The sequence below is a fragment of the Papaver somniferum genome, chromosome 2, assembly GCF_003573695.1.
Source record: "Papaver somniferum cultivar HN1 chromosome 2, ASM357369v1, whole genome shotgun sequence".
Lineage (NCBI taxonomy): Eukaryota > Viridiplantae > Streptophyta > Magnoliopsida > Ranunculales > Papaveraceae > Papaver > Papaver somniferum.
The window spans coordinates 16011571-16028250 of NC_039359.1; the positions used below are offsets into that span (position 1 = coordinate 16011571).

Consider the following 16680-nt stretch of genomic DNA (forward strand, 5'->3'; position numbering starts at 1 on the left):
TCGTCTGGACCCTCACTTTCATTTCTAGGCCACTTTTTTTATTTCTTACAAAACTAGGCAAGTTAAACGGATTCCATCCACTTTAACCATCTCGGTCAATTTATCACGTTGACTTGTCAATATCTCGCCAAAATATCATATAGGGAGATCTCATACATGTGGTAAGATTACTGAAATGTCCTTCACACGTGTGTGTCAGTCACGTGTTCGATCTCATTCATTCTTCTTCTTCTGATCTTCTTCTTCTTTTTTTTCTTCTCCTTCCGTTTTCTTTCTTCTGCTCATTAGTGAAGAAAAAGGGTTTGATAGAAATTTAGAAGCAAAGTAGATTAAGGTTCAGTTTGTGAAGAAAGTATTGATGGTGTTTGGCAGTGATGGTTTCAATAATCGAAGACTAGGGTTGAATTCGAACTGAAATTGGGTTCTTGGTGCTGGTTTTGAATGATTCTGCTGATATCATCCTCCGTTTGTTTTCTGCTGACTCTCTGCGAGTCGTGTGTTATGTCTATCTAAGTACATAAGATGTTGAGGTGGTATGATTGTTCAAGAAGATGGTGTGGTTGAGGTTTATGAAGAAAATCAATTAGAGATTTTATGGTTTCGGGATTAATCTGATAAAATCAGAGTTAGGGTTTGGCATGAAATTGAGAAATGAATTGAGATCTTAATGGATGAGGAAAAGAGGGGTTGTTGATGAATTGATGATATGAAGCAGTTCTGGGAGAATAGTTGGGAATTGAGTTACGGTTTCTGAGAAATGGAATCAGAGTTTAATTTGAGGATGAATAAGAAGAAGTTAGAAGATGGGTTTGTTCTAATTGATGTTTGATTGAAGCTGTCCTGAAGATGAATCAAAGAATTAGGGTTTGCTGGTGATTTCAGTTATATGAGAAGAGTATGTAGAAGCTGTTGATGCTGAATTGATGGAAACAATGAAGAGTAATTCAAGATTAAAGAAGATTGGTGGTGGTGCTGGAGTTGATTGAAGTCAGGAAACCGAGAGAAGGGTTCGATAGAATTTGTTATGAAGATTGAGAACTGTTGGTGATGATGGGAGTATTTTGGTGTTTGATGAAATAATTTGGTGGGATGTTGTATCCTTGAGAAGAATTGCAGAATCCAGTTAAGAAAGAACAAGAATTGAATTATATTTGCTGGAATGGATTTATCTTGAGGTAATTGTTCTTCTCAGTGAAAGGATTGTATGAGATGCATGAACCGTAGATTGGTGGTGTTGATAGCTAGAGAATGGTGGTGTTGTTTGTGTAGATGAAACTGTAGGTGTTATGGGATGGCCTTAATGAATGAGATGTTGCAGGAAGTATGGGTTTGGTGAGATGATTTTGAAATGGTTATGAAACTGAGAATGAACCAAGATGTGTATATGAAGTTGTATATACTGATTTGTGTATGGCATACATATTCCAGGCTCCGCTGCTACTGAAGTATCCGGCCAGTCTTTCAGTGACTGCATACTCATACTTTTTTGGTGCAATGTTTATGGTTATTGTTGGAATATCTTCCACCGATGGAAATACTGTCTGGACATTGACACCATCTGAGTTAGTTGCAGTTTTCTATGCTGTAAGTACTTCTAATCTGGATTTACTATTTTAGTTATATCATGTACTGAAATTATGGCTAAGTTAAATGTACCAGTTTACCCCTGGTTATGACCTTAAGAAGCATGATTAAGTACCTTAAAATGCACATCGTGCTTTGTTTGCAATATTGAGTTTTGAAGCAAAAACAAGTCTGTCTTGTCTATTTGGTTATCGAATATTATGGCTGTAACTACCATTATTCCCAAGTTGATGTCTGTCTTGTCTATTTGGTTATAGATCAATGTAGATCTTTTCGATTCAATCTTTTAGTTTCGATTTCACAGAGTTCCAACTCCATTGCATTGTACTCATCTCTAAAGTTCTCATGAAACTGCAACATGATTTAATAACACTCATCAGGGAAGGCATAACTTTATATGCATAACAGGTTATGCAGATACTCTAAACAATGCATAACTTGTCATGCAGTCAAAGTTACGCAGTTATGCATAGTTGTTTTTACTGCATAAGCAGTTATGCATAATAAGTTATGCAGTTCTGCATAATTGATTTTACTGCATAACCAGTTATGCATAATAAGCTACGCATTTATGCATAGTTGATTTTACTGCATAAGCAGTTATGCATAATAAGTTATGCAATTCGGCATGTTTGCTTTTACTGCATAACCAGTTATGCATGATAAGTTATGCAGTTCAGCATGTTTGCTTTTACTGCATAACCAGTTATGCATGATAAATTACGGAGTTCAGCATGTTTGCTTTTACTGCATAACAAGTTATGCATGATAAGTTACGCAGTTATGCATAGTTGTTTTTACTGCATAATCAGTTATGCATGATAAGCTACGCAGTTATGCATAGTTGATTTTACTGCATAACCAGTTATGCATGATAAGCTACGCAGTTATGCATAGTTGATTTTACTGCATAACAAGTTATACATGATAAGCTACGCAGTTATGCATAGTTGTTTTTACTGCATAACAAGTTATGCATAATAAGTTATGCAGTTCTGCATAGTTGATTTTACTGCATAACCAGTTATGCATCGTAAGCTACACAGTTCAGCATGTTTGCTTTATTGCATAACAAGTTATGCATGATAAGTTACGCAGTTATGCATAGTTGTTTTTACTGCATAAGCAGTTATGCATAATAAGTTATGCAGTTCTGCATAGTTGATTTTACTGCATAACCAGTTATGCATAATAAGCTATGCAGTTATGCATAGTTGATTTTACTGCATAAGCAGTTATGCACATTATTTTTTTTGGGCCTGCGCCTAAGTTCGCCTAACGTAAAAGACGAGGAATAGCTGCAGATTCTGCTATTTGTCTTTTTTTCCACCCTTATGCGTCCACCGTCTCGAAAGTCTGAAGTCTCAAATACTGTACTAAATTGTAAGCTTTAGGTTAGGCAATTGTCTGGGTTAGTGCCATGTTCCCATTCTATGTCACTATTCAGAAGGCAAAAAGGGCCTTCAGTCTCCATTCACATTCTTCGGACTTTTCTGTAATGTCTGTTGCATTCATTCCGACCGGTGCAGCGTTGCTTCTTTACTGATGATGTATGCTCAGGCAATTCAATGAGTTCAGCAAGCACTGAATGTTCAATAGATTTGAAGGACTAAAACGTCTTTTTAGCTAAGAAGATATGAACAGTTGGAAGATAACTGCAGCTAACTTTCCATCCATCACTTTTGGTCAAAACTTGCCTACTCTAGCAATAAATAAAAAAAGTGGCCTAGAAATAAAAAGCACCAAAAAAAACGTGCCTATTTTTGTAAAAAGCCCAAATAACAAGAGAAGAAGCCATGTTTTCTTCACTTGATTGCACTGTACTACTGTGAAGGTGCAATCAAAACTTGCGTGCGGTAGTGCTATATATAGAACACCTCCTGGTGACCCCTCATTTCTAGAGCATTTAATATGGCTGTTTTTAAAGAAAAACATTAAATTGACATAATGAGAGAATCCCTACTAAATCAACAGATTTTTTACCATGAACACAAATCGGCATTTCCAATATTGATTTTTTTTTCTTTCTATAGCATAACTATTGATGATATGTCCAAAATAAAACAAGTAGGTAAAAAACTGAATTCATTTTCGTTCCAAAATTGGTGCCTTTGAATCAATCTTAGTACTGTATGTACTTTAGGCAACAGTTTTCGAAAAGCATTGCCTTTTATCACATTTGGTTCTGCTCCGGTTCTGAAGAAAACAAAGAAATGAAAATAAAAGCTGCTTTTATTTCATGCCAATTTTATTTTTATCACATTTGATTGCAAGGAAGGCATCCAAATCTTACAAGGGACGCATTTCGGTTACGGAATCCGGCTTATAACGACATCAAGGATATTAACAAGATTCGTCACAATTTTGTTCCTACCTGCCAGCGGACTTGGAATCACGTGACATGAAGAGAATTGATTTTCACATTCAGTAATATGATGCATAACATCCTCAACAAGTTTTTTATCTGCTACCTTAGAATTACCATAATCCAGCAAGCTATTACCAACCAATTTAAGATTGGCGATAATGACTTGGTAATCTGAGCTGCATGCTTGTAATTGTACCGTTTGATCGGGATATGCAATCATGTAGAACTCAGTGATACACTTTTGAGTATCAGTAGCGTTGATGATTGCTAAATTCATGGAGACACTTGCAAGACCAAAAAGATCCGCATATGGAGTACGAGGGTCAGCACTTAGTACTGCGGTACAGAAGTCAGGATCTTCCGTTGCCGCACAAATATCTCCAAGCAATAACTTGCTTATGAACACTCCTGCGGTACCATCCACGACCACGTCAATTCTCGCATTTGAAGGCTGAAAACAGTTTACAATGAAGAGAAGCAACAAAAATGCAGAACTAACAACTCGAGTTGAAAAATGATGACGACGGTGAGTGCTAACATTAGAAGAAGCCATGGTTTTATTTACTGATACTACAACTTAGAATCCAAGCTTCAAATCAATAAATACATCTTCGAGTAATCTTTCTGTTTTAGTTTTGCCGTGGTTCGTTGCATTGGAAATGACGATTTCTTTTTGCGGGAAGTCAATCTGTATATTTAAGGAGGGATTCTGTCAATTTAATGTCTTTGGTAGAAAATTGCTACAGTCATTGCTCTAGCCTTTAGTAACAAATATTCAAGGGAAGGATAAGGATGAGTGCAAGCTGTATGGTGGATTTTTTTATTGACTTGGTCTGGGATAATAGGAATTTCAGCATATAGAAGAACTTTTAGCAGATGTTGCGTCATGGCCGAGTAGGGATAATGCCCAGGCATTGAAGAAGCTGTCATTTAGATACAGTGTATGAGCAACAAAGAAGTCAGTAATCAATCCACTGATTAAAATGCATGTGTAGTGAGGAATATGTAAAAACCCTGCAGCTACCTGAACATTCTTAAAAGTGCAAACTCAATTTAAAATTTTGATCCCATAAAACAATGAACATGGGTAATTTGTTTTGGTTTGTTAAAACCAGACATTTCTTATGAAAAATCGTCAAGCGACAATTTTAAGAAAGTCATTCCAATAGACAGAAGAAAACTAGACAAAAAGTAGGAAGAAGGAACCAAAGATAGGGCCTCCTTAGATGTGGATGGCCTTGTCATAAGTAGCCATGGCAGCTTCTTTCAAGGCCTCGCTCATAGTTGGATGAGCATGGCAGGTACGAGCAATATCCTCACTTGAAGCACCATATTGTAAAGCCAATACAGCTTCATGGATAAGCTCTCCGGCATTCGGTGACATGATGTGAACTCCAAGAATCTTATCCGACTCCTTTTCTGCAATGATCTTTACCAAACCTTCGGCATTGTCAATTGCCTTAGCTCTGCTGTTTGCCATGAAAGGGAATTTACCGACGCGGTACTCCACTCCCATAGTCTTCACTTGCTCTTCTGTCTTTCCAATTGACGCCACCTCGGGATGTGTGTAACAAACCCCAGGCACCAGGTCGTAATCCACATGGCCTACCTTTCCTGCTATGTATTCCACACATGCAACTCCGTCTTCTTCTGCTTTATGTGCTAACATGGGTCCAGGAATGACATCTCCAATGGCGAAGACACCAGGTACATTAGTTCCAAATCGCTCATTAACAGAGATACGGCCCATTTTATCCATCTCCACACCAATCTCGTCTAGTCCTAGACCAGCTGTAAATGGAGCTCTACCAGCAGAGACAAGGACAACATCAGCTTCGAGTGTGGTCTGATCTCCACCAGCTGATGGTTCTAATGTCAATTTAACGCCTTCACCTGATGTGTCTACTCCTACCACTTTAGTCTTGAGCATGAACTTCATCTTCTGTTTTTCAAGGGAACGCTGAAATTGCTTGCGAATCTCACCATCCATGGAGGGGACAATGTCAGACGCAAACTCAACAACAGTCACCTCTGATCCAAGCCTGCCCCAGACGGAACCTAACTCTAGACCAATATAACCTGCTCCAATGACAACAAGTTTCTTGGGGATTTCTGATAAAGATAGAGCTCCGGTTGATGAAACAATCTTCTTTTCATCAATAGTTACACCTGGAAGAGGTTTCACATCTGACCCTGTTGCAATTATAATGTTTTTACCTTTGACAACAGTGTTTTCCCCTTCAACGGTTTCGACAGAGACCTCAGATGGAGAGATAAGCTTACCATAACCCTTGACATATGTTACCTTGTTTTTCTTGAAGAGGCCTTCAATACCTCGAGTGAGATTGGAAACCGCTTTATCTTTCTGACCAAGCATTGCGGGCAAATCAACTTCCACATTTGAAACCTTAACACCATGATTAGCAAATGCATGCTTGGCTTCATGGTACATGTGGGAGGAGTGTAAAAGGGCCTGGGAAAACAAAATCAAATCATTAATATTCTGGTCATAGATACACAACATAACAAGATTGAAACAGGGAAAAGAATACAACTTAGACACGAAAAACTGTTCACAGAATACCATCGAACCCAGTTGCCATAACAAGCGTCTATAGCTACTACAGACACTAGAAGCTGATAACAATTGCATGGCACATATAGCAATCATCAGGAAAGGTAACCAGAAAATAGCAGTCCTTATAACCACAACCCCAAGCCAGCCCAGTCATGAACACCAATGAATTTGCCAGAGTTCCTACTAAAAACCTAAAATATGCGCTAATGTCCATCACAAAGTTAAATAGACCTAATGATTTTTTACACACTCACCCAATATATCATTTTCATTTCTATTCAGGTGATTCTGCTTCTTATTCATTCTCTACCTTCTTAGCTGTAAAATTACTTCCCTTATTCAACTATTTGGACAATAACCAAAAGCACATATGGTTTTACCCTCATATACAAAGGTCACAATAAAGAATAAACCTAGCACATTCAACGACGCTAGTCTACAGATCAACAGCACAAATAGTTGTGGTACTATTATGATTAACCATTGAGCTGAGGTATGGTTGACAACAACCTCACGAAAGAAACAAGATAAACAAAATACCATCAAACCACAAAACACTATACAAACACATAATTTCACAATCTAAACACGTCATCTAATTATTACCTAAATTACGAAAAATTGAAAGATTACCCAAATCAATCAGTAACACTAAATACGGGAATACCCAACCCCAGATCTAAACCCTAAATAAACAAAAATAAGATATAATTGAAGAAACCCTAATTAGCGAAAATGAAATCAGTGTATGTTTTATACCTTAGAAGGGATACAACCAACATTAAGACAAGTACCACCAAGAGCACCACGTTTTTCAATACAAGTGGTCTTAAGACCTAATTGAGCAGCTTTAATCGCTGCTACATAACCACCAGGACCACCACCAATGATAACAACATCATTCTCATCACTAGCCGATCCAGAAGCAAAACCTCTTGAAACTGAAAACGAATATTTAAATGATGATGATGAAGATTTGCAGAGATTGCTACTGAAATATAGAGCCTTCTTTCTTGCTAAACTTGCCATTGCCATGGCTTCTTCTTCTTCAACGCTGTTAATGGGTTTTTCTTTTTATTTTTTCGTTATTCCGTTCTCTCTGAATATATGAAGAGAAAAGGAGAATAAACGCTGTCTTATTGTGGTCTATTTACGAAAATGCCCCCAAGAAAAGATCGTGCGGTTGTGGTTGGTGTAATAATATCCACATCGTTAGATTTACTTTTGTACAGTAATGTCATTTTCTATGTCACTCCATCCTTCTTTTTTTCTTTTTTTGACACACCGCAATCAGAATTTCACTCCCACGCAAGTGATGATGAAACTTTTAAACAGGCGATTTCTTCCCCAAGTTGCTAACAGATTGGCTGCAAAGAGTAGGAGGAGCCACTTAGGGTCGTGTTGAATATGTCTCTTTGCTGCAATTTAACTTACGTTTATGTTTTAATTGTTGTTCATATTTAATTACCTGGCTTGAGTGGGGTATACCCAGGTACCTAATCAGACAAAATTTGGGTCATTTTGAAGTAAACCAAGCCACCCCTTAACCATGTATTTTTTAAATAGCTAAACTACTCTTGTTTAGTTAACACTAAAATTCTGACTAGATTAATTAATTAAGTTTAAAATGATTGAATAGATTAAAACTTATGAATTTAAGTTATGAAATTTTGTTTTTGATTGAACTTTTGTGGGATGATTTTTGATGATTTTTTTTTTATAATATCTCTTGCAACGGAAATGAAAGAACACATCCGAAACACTTCTAAAAAGGGGATTGCAAATCTGTTGTATGAAATCATACTCAAAATCAAAGAAGAAATCAATACTTTCAGTTCTGAAAGTATGAAAAGTCGGCACGGTCGACTAATGAATATCATGTCGACCGATATCGGCCGGCAAAGTCCACGAATGAAGAAAATGCCGACTTAAAATGGCCGTCAAGGTATACGAATGAAGAGAATGCCGGCTTTATTATTTTTGACACACATGAGACTGTTGTAAATGGTTCACTATGTCGGCATGGTATTGATTTCTTACCTTGCCGGCTATCTGTAGTCGGCATTTATTAACTTTCTTATCTTGTCGGCTAGAATTTAGTCGATACTGTAGTAATCTTACAACCTTGCCGACTTTAGTTATCCCCAAAAAGAAAACTGAATTCTAATAGATGCAATTCACTTTATTCGTGCAATTTTGGATACTACATTGATTGAAACAAAAATATAACTCCTTGTCGACGGAAAAACGAACGCACTTAGCATGTGCATCAAGCCTTTGAACCCCTAGGCGACCCTAGTGGACGAGTTATAGTCTCGTGAGGGTTTAATAGAGATCTACCCACAAAACCTACACTAAAACCATCAATCTCCGTTGGAGGAATCTCATTCATCTCCGGCTTGCATGAAGTCTGGGGCATACTCCAGGATTTTGGAAACCATGAATTCATAGCTTGCATCGAGTGCGAATGCTTCCTCCTTTTCCTTCAAGTAGCGTGCTTTGACAACTTCATGCTACAAAAACAAAACACAAACTTACTTTGTTAGTGGTGTTTAGTAGGAAGATCAAACAACATGGATCACGTAAAATAAACCACAAAAAGACTTACAAATTAATCAATGGACAAGTTGAAGTTGGTAGCATTGAAAATCCGAGGTTGGAGAGCTAAAAAAGCGAGTATCGTGTTTTCGATGACTAGGTGCCTATCATGGACTTGTTGAACACTTCTTCCATTAGGATTCCCAAACTCTTGCCTAAATTTGTTGTGTACCCTAGATCAAAAGGTTACGGCGTTCATCCTTACGGAGGACTGATGTCTAACTCGAGTTTCTGCGTACTAAAGCCGGCAGGATGGTATTCAAATACCATTCCTACTTTCAAAATTCAAGGCATCAGGAGATACTAAAAAATTGAAATACAGCCGGCAAGGTAAAAATTTATAACCCGCCGACTTAAAAAAAAAAACTGACGCCGGCAGGGTCCTAGGTTGAATACCTTGCCGACTCTGCAAGTTACAGATACTAAACAACCGGCAAGTTCTTCAACCTAAGAGCTTTCCGACTAAACCTAGCTATGAAATGTCGGCAAGGTCGTGGAACAAACAACTTGCCGGCTATATAACTGCAAATTCAGAATTTTGATTTTTCTGACCTAATTTGACATGCAAACATGAAATTGAAGTACCAGAGCGAGTTTAAGTAGGCCCTTACTTTCTTAATGGCACCATTTCTCCTTTTTCAGCGGCTATGATTTATTCTTCTTCAACCGTTTTTTTCTTCTCTTTTTGTTGAACTATTTTGCAAATCCAGGGTTGTATTAATTGAGTTTTCTATTAGCGTATTTCATAAGAGTTCCCTTCCGCCGTGGTGGTTCCGTTTTTGAAGATTAATCGGAACTTTTGAATCGACGATTACGACGAATTAATCGACGAGTTTAGGTGGTGGGGAAGGAGGAGCCGGTAAGGTAGAGGTGGAGGAGAAGAAGAAAAGAAGATGAAGATGAAATGAAAATGATAATTGATTAGGGTAATAAGAATTATAAAGGGTAAGGGTAGTATTGTAACTACACCTATTAGGACTCCCCCTTAGTCCTTAAAAAGAGTCCACTTAAAATTAGGTATGCCCCAATTAATCTGGGTGTACCTTCATCAAGCCAGGTTTAATTACTTGTAAATAAATGACATAAATGTCATCTTTTCAGCTCAGTGGTAGAATCAAACATGACTTTGCACATTGCAAGGTTGTTTGGGGGCTATCAAATTCCACGGGGTTACTGAAACTTAACATGTAAGGATGTTTTTAGCTTGGTACCGACAACTAAATCCCAGGTGTAGCAGCCTTCCTTGACATGATCTGGAGTTCTAAAATATATGTAGATCAAGATTTATAATGACAAATGGATTAAGGAAACTACGTGTAACGGTTCTGGATGTACCTCTTAATGAATTATTACCATGAAAAAAGACGTTATTGTAAATTAAATAGGCTGCTATATATCTTTTAAAAAATAGGATAAGAAAACCAATGAAACACAAGAAAAACCAAGAGAAGTCTGTCCTCACGATATGCTCCCACAAAATGAAGATAAACCATTATCTAACTACCTAACCTATTTGTGAAGTGAACTAGTAGCAGTACATCTGTGGTGTAAGATAAGAGGTGGCATGTGATGGTCATAAATCAAGATAATATGTTACATTTATAGATAAACAACGAACAAACATCTACCAGTGATTCATACGCTTATCCATGCTTCACTGGAATCAAATTTGGTAAAGTTTGAAATAGTAACCACATGGGGTGGTGGCGCAGTTGGCTATCGTGTAGGTCTCATAGCTATACTAGTAATCCTGAGGTCGAGAGTTCGAGCCTCTCTCACCCAAAATTCTTTTTTATTTTCATTCATTTGTTTTTTTGCTGTCAAGAAGGTTGTGATTGCTTTATGCTGTTTGGGTATCTAGAGAGTAGAGATACATTTTCTACAGTGGTGAAACTGCGAATGCCTCATATGGAAGTCCGAGTCAATCTGAAGGAGCATGAATATCGAATTCTTCATCTCTGCAAGAGTTGCTATTTCTTCTTGAGTTTTGTTGCATTTTGACATACACACGGAAAACAGGCTGTAAGATTATCAAATAAAAAACAGAATAGTTAACGGGCAAAACTTTGAAGACAAGCTCTAAATCCCTAAAGGATTAACATGAACTGCCTACTACAAGTAGCTACTACAACATATTCATAAACCACTATTAGTAATATGTACCCATCTCTCCATTTACAACAACAGTAAACAACAAAAGCACCTGCCAACATTCCCATCCCCACTTCCGCACAAAATTGCCAACCCTGGTTGCCACCTGAACCAGGGGCACAGAAATATACAAGCAGTCCCCAAAATACATAGTTTTAACAAATATATTCAGCTAAGTATATTTACAATCGGCGTCATCACCATTGTTGTCCAGCAATTTCTTCAATCTACAAAGGGCCTCCTCTGAAAGACTAACGCACCTCACTTTTTGTTGTTTAGGAGTTGGTGGTGATTCTCTATGATCTAATGGAGAGAAGCAAATCACAATTACAGTGAGATTGTCGAAAGTGTTCTTTCGCAGAGCTTCCATCACAAGTTCTCTGGCGCATTGCTCTGGGTTGTCATGCCGTCGTAGACCACGACGGACAATACTCACTGCATCTTGGCTTGTCATCACATCCCAGATACCATCACATCCAATGATGAGGAATTCGTCATCCTCTGTAATAACAGTTTGCTGAAACTCGGGCTCAGCAATAAGAGGTGAGGAGGATCCCCGGGGTAACTTCATGTCCCAGTCACCCAAGGCACGACTCACTGAAAGAACACCATTGAGATACCCATCTTCTATGTATCCACCCAAATCCATGACCCTTTGCCTTTCTGATGGATAAATCGGTCTATGGTCTTGAGACATATCTATCGCCTCACCTCTACGACATAAAACTGCTCGACAGTCACCTGCATTGGCAACCAATAACTGCCTGCATAAGAAAAAAGAACGTCAAAATCAATGGACCACACCAAGTACACCAACATGTATTTTTTTCCATAAGGATCACATCCAAATTACGTTTTGAGGAGTACTCTAAATTTTCTTCATTGAGGAGTACCCTAAATCTTACCCTAGTTAGCACATGAATGACGAGGTGAGGTGTAGTATCTAGACTAGTCCGTCCAATTAAGCTACTGTGTCGTATGGAAATCAATACAGCTAATGCAATTTTTCTTATGGTGTCATGGGAGCCCTAAGTCCAGTTCAGGGTCAACATTCAATAATACTACATCAATTTTAATGGTGTCTCTGCTAAAACTAACAAGCAAAAGAGACAAAAACTGTGCCATCCCGAGATTTTCTTTAAGCCATAGACCATATCTGGACACGGCTACTCTGTCAACTGGTTCCCGTGGTGCAAATGACCCACGCAAGGGTAGGCCGGGTACTAGTGTTTTTCTCCTCGTCCTAAAAGAGGCGGAGGTTTAAATGCACCAAACTCCAAGAATAATTTATCACCTACAATGCTCAATGGAAGTTTCTTGCAGCAAGAAGCAGACTGTGGCAAGTGTAATAAATACCTTCCAAGTATCAGAGCAGTAAGGGCCGTTGTCCCGGAAGAACTGCTGACAGTGCCATCATCAGCCAATGCGACGTCAGCTAGAAGAAATGCTCTACGGAAGGAATCCTCAACCTCATCTAAAGCATCATCGTTACTTTCAGATGTTTGTGAAAAATCAGCATCTTCAAAAAAGAACCTCATTGCATTTTTCTTGATGTAAGCAGCAGCATCAGGACCTCCATGACCATCAAACACCTGATATATTGACAACCCAGTATGTAAACAAGAAACATAAGAAATCATATAAAAGACTAGATTGTTTAACAGGTAATACATGCTGAGCTAAATTCACTTCACTTACCCCATAAAAGGCACTAGGCGATGGACACCTAACAGCAGAACCCAAGTATGAAGATAGATTATCAATCCTTATATGCTCATCTTCCATGAATCTACGAGGGCCAATATCAGCGAAACTGCCTGACCGAATACAAGGGGAGAATTGCAAACTGTCTGATTCCACGGGTACATTTGAAGCATCATTTGGAGAATTCACATCCTGAAAGAAGTAATCAATATAATAAGATCAACATTAAGCCTTTAGTTCATTTTCCTTCCCCATTTAAAGTTCAATATACACAACGCAATAACAGATGGTTTTAGATTCTTCTAGTGTATTTTTCGATAAAGATATACTCGATGGTGAGGCTGCCAAAGGCATACACAGCTGAGAGCAACAAACAAAACAATTACATCTAAAAAAACTGAAACTAAAAACACCGCCCCACAGAAGACAAAATAAACTCTAATAAGGATTTTGATCTTAACAGTTGTTTCAAAAAGTCAAAAGATTTCATTTTCAACTTTATTTATTTGACATAATATGGGAGTTCTTCAATTCTCAACTCTAGCAATTTCTTGTAAACAACTCTAATAAACTGCACAAAATAATTTCAATTCCTAAAATATTGTAATTAAAATACAAATTAAGTTATTCACTACTTTGGGTTTCCATCAAAACCCAAAATAACATGCAAAAGATTCCATCTTTCCAACTCAGTCAAAAACACCAAAAATCTCAAAAAAAATCCTAAACTAGGTTTCAATCATCTCAGTAAAGTAAGAAATTGCGGCAAAACAAAACAGAAAAAGAGAACAAAGATATCAAAATAAACTTACAACTTCAAATTCGACTTTAACATCAGAATCGTAAAGATCAGTACTATTGTTGTTATTATTTCCTTTACCAACAACACCACATCTGTATTGAACATCCAAAACCCTAACAGTTTCTGTGTCTGCTACCATCTCTAATCTACGATCATCACAAATTAACATCACCCGTTTACAAAATTTTAGAATTCTTCTTCTCTTCCTTGAATCACAATTTTTTCTGGAATTATAGATTTTTCTGAAATTACGTCTTTATGAAAATTGGGGATTTTTTTTTCTTCACTCCCGCGTTATTTAGTTGTTAGCCGGTAAACAAATGAAACTGCTGTGCTGAAAATCAATATATACCGGCTGTTAGTCAGAAATTTTGACCGGTGGTTACCAGTAAAATTTGGTCTGTTTAACCGACACGTGGGAATGATGATACCGACCTCGTTTGCTATACCGTGTGAGTAGACTATTGACACGTAGTCATTGATTCTAGAGAAGTAGTAGAAGAAAGGAAGAAATATAAGAAGTGAAGAGAAGAAAATTAGGTTACTTGCATTATTGATTGCCACTATAAGTGACTTTATGAACACTCTTTTTTGTTTTGTGTTTACACTTGTTGACATCATCATCTCCCCATCTAGTAATTTTAGATTTTTTACCACGTGTTGACATAATCAACACTTGGTTAAAAATTACGTATACACTTGGTTACAAATCACACATGCATGTGTATATAAATAATGATAATCAATTTCACTGATGGTTGGTATGCTCCCTCCCTAAAAATTACAAATGCATTTGATTAGAAACCACACATGCATGTGTTTAAATAGTACTCCCTCCGTTCTTTTTTAATAGGCCAGTTTCTATAAATAAAAGTTTCAGAAAAATAGGTCAGTTTCCTAATTGGGAAAGTTAAATGTTATTTTAATTTTTTGGGACCACTTTTCTCTTAACTTCTTTTGATGACAAGTGTCATGTGGACCACTTCACTTTACTTCTTTTGCTAACAAGTGTCATGGGGACCATTTCACTTCACTTCTTTTATTGACAAGTGTCATGAGGACCACTTTCAATGATTAGTTCTCTTAATTTCCTTAAATTTCTCTAAAAACAAAACTGGTCTATTAAAAAAGAACGGAGGGAGTAATAATTAGTATCACCGATGGTTGATATACTCCCTCCTTAAAAATTACATATACACTTGGTTAGGAACCACACATGCGTGTGTATAAATAATGATAATTAGTACCGTTGATGGTTGGTTTGGAAATAGGGGTTTGAAACCTGTTTGCCAAAAAAAACTCTGTAGAGAACGTTAAGGATATAGTTCAAAATTATTATTCCAAATCATCAAAAAAAAAACAAAAATCAAAAACATAACACCATATACTGACATATATCCACTGGTTTAAATTATTTGGATACAAATCTTCCTTGGTGAGATTTTGTATGACGCCAACCAAAGTGTATTTTTGCTGGAAAAAGCTGATGAATATGATTTAGTTATCAAAACTTCGTATTCTGTATAGTAATTGAAGTCCATAATGATCCAAATATCCGATCATAAAGTTGTGGGATTTATTGACGTTGAAATTACAAACAAACAAAAAAAAGGCTCCTAATGGGTATCAGTGTAATGTGAATGTACCAGAATTATCAGGCTTACTCTTGCCGTCGTTCAAAATGTCACCTCAACTCGATTTAAGTTTAAAGAAAGTGCGTCTAGTGGTTTGATGCAAAAAGATTAGATTTATTGGATTTTATCTTTAAAGAAAAACTCGACGGCTCAGAATAGATGCGTCCAATAGTAACCGTTAATTTGAACATCTAAAACAAATGCAATGGATTAGATTTATCGTGCCAAATTATTTGGCATAAGCTCAAATTTTGTTGCGCCAAACCATTTGGCGCCTCCAAGCAGATTCATTGTCATGTTCAAGCAATTGCTTGATTCACAACTTTTGTATCTTATGATTTAGCTACGCTTTTGGCTTTGAATCTTGAATATTACGATGATGAGACTAGTTTAAGACTCTCCTTAGTAAACTAGTGCTCTTATTGGCAGTGTTGGAAAAAAAAAGTTAGATCAATCACTTGTAGATGAAAAATTTAGGTTCACATTAAAAATTCCAAATTCATTAATAGACTCCAAGATGAAATCAATATACAACAAATAAAGTCAACTAAGGCAAGCACAATGATTCGAAGGGCTAAGAACTTTCATAACGGAGATAAAAGAATATATAAAAGGAAGTATTATTCACAGTTCTAAAACAACTCTCTACTCACATCATAACAACATTTGAACTCCATATTTCTCAAATGGTGAACTCTTTTCTCAGTTATGGGTCCCAGATGAACAAACCAGAACTAGTATCACTGTGACAATTAACATTGAGTGCCGAATAGGGTTATGAATATCGTTTCCGTAAAATACAAGACATTTTTATGTCATAATCCAATAAGAAAAGGTGATACAGTTTGTGTGTAATTGTTGTAACTTGTAACATTTTTTTTTTATTCTTATAAAAGAATTCAACCTTTTCACCGGAATGAAAAAAAGAAAAGAAAAACAGTTTCCGTTGATTAGGTGATCATCAATGAAATCACTATGCTTTTAAGGCTTGGAATAAGAAAATCGGCATGCTTAGTCCATCGGCGGAGGCACAACGAGTATAGTGGGAGATTATAAACATAAGTATAAGAAATTAAATTTTGGAGATTATAAGCATAAATAGAATTATTTATAAATATTATAGTATACTAGCCAGAACTCGCAACCAAGACATTATATTTTTACAAGAAACCAAAATTAGTTTTGAAAAAGTTCTCAACTTATCCAAAAGCTTAGATTACCCGAATTTTGCTTATGAAATTTCTATAGGATCTATCTGGCG

The 16680-nt window shown here is 36.9% G+C and overlaps 2 protein-coding genes across 2 annotated transcripts; both read right to left on the bottom strand.

Moving 5' to 3' along the window:
* Positions 1 to 4973: 4973 nt before the first annotated feature.
* Positions 4974 to 7622, bottom strand: LOC113347002 (dihydrolipoyl dehydrogenase, mitochondrial). Its single transcript, XM_026590573.1, has 2 exons — positions 7290 to 7622; positions 4974 to 6425 (listed from the first exon to the last, which is right to left on the bottom strand). The coding sequence occupies exons 1-2, from the start codon at positions 7563 to 7565 to the stop codon at positions 5175 to 5177; spliced, it is 1527 nt and encodes a 508-aa protein (XP_026446358.1). The 5' UTR covers positions 7566 to 7622; the 3' UTR covers positions 4974 to 5174.
* A 3532-nt stretch (positions 7623 to 11154) lies between these two features.
* On the bottom strand, positions 11155 to 14106 carry LOC113347003 (probable protein phosphatase 2C 2). The gene is made up of 4 exons (XM_026590574.1): positions 13796 to 14106; positions 12978 to 13175; positions 12636 to 12871; positions 11155 to 12043 (listed from the first exon to the last, which is right to left on the bottom strand). Exons 1-4 carry the CDS (start codon positions 13952 to 13954, stop codon positions 11452 to 11454), a joined length of 1185 nt encoding a protein of 394 aa, XP_026446359.1. The 5' UTR covers positions 13955 to 14106; the 3' UTR covers positions 11155 to 11451.
* Positions 14107 to 16680: the final 2574 nt, after the last annotated feature.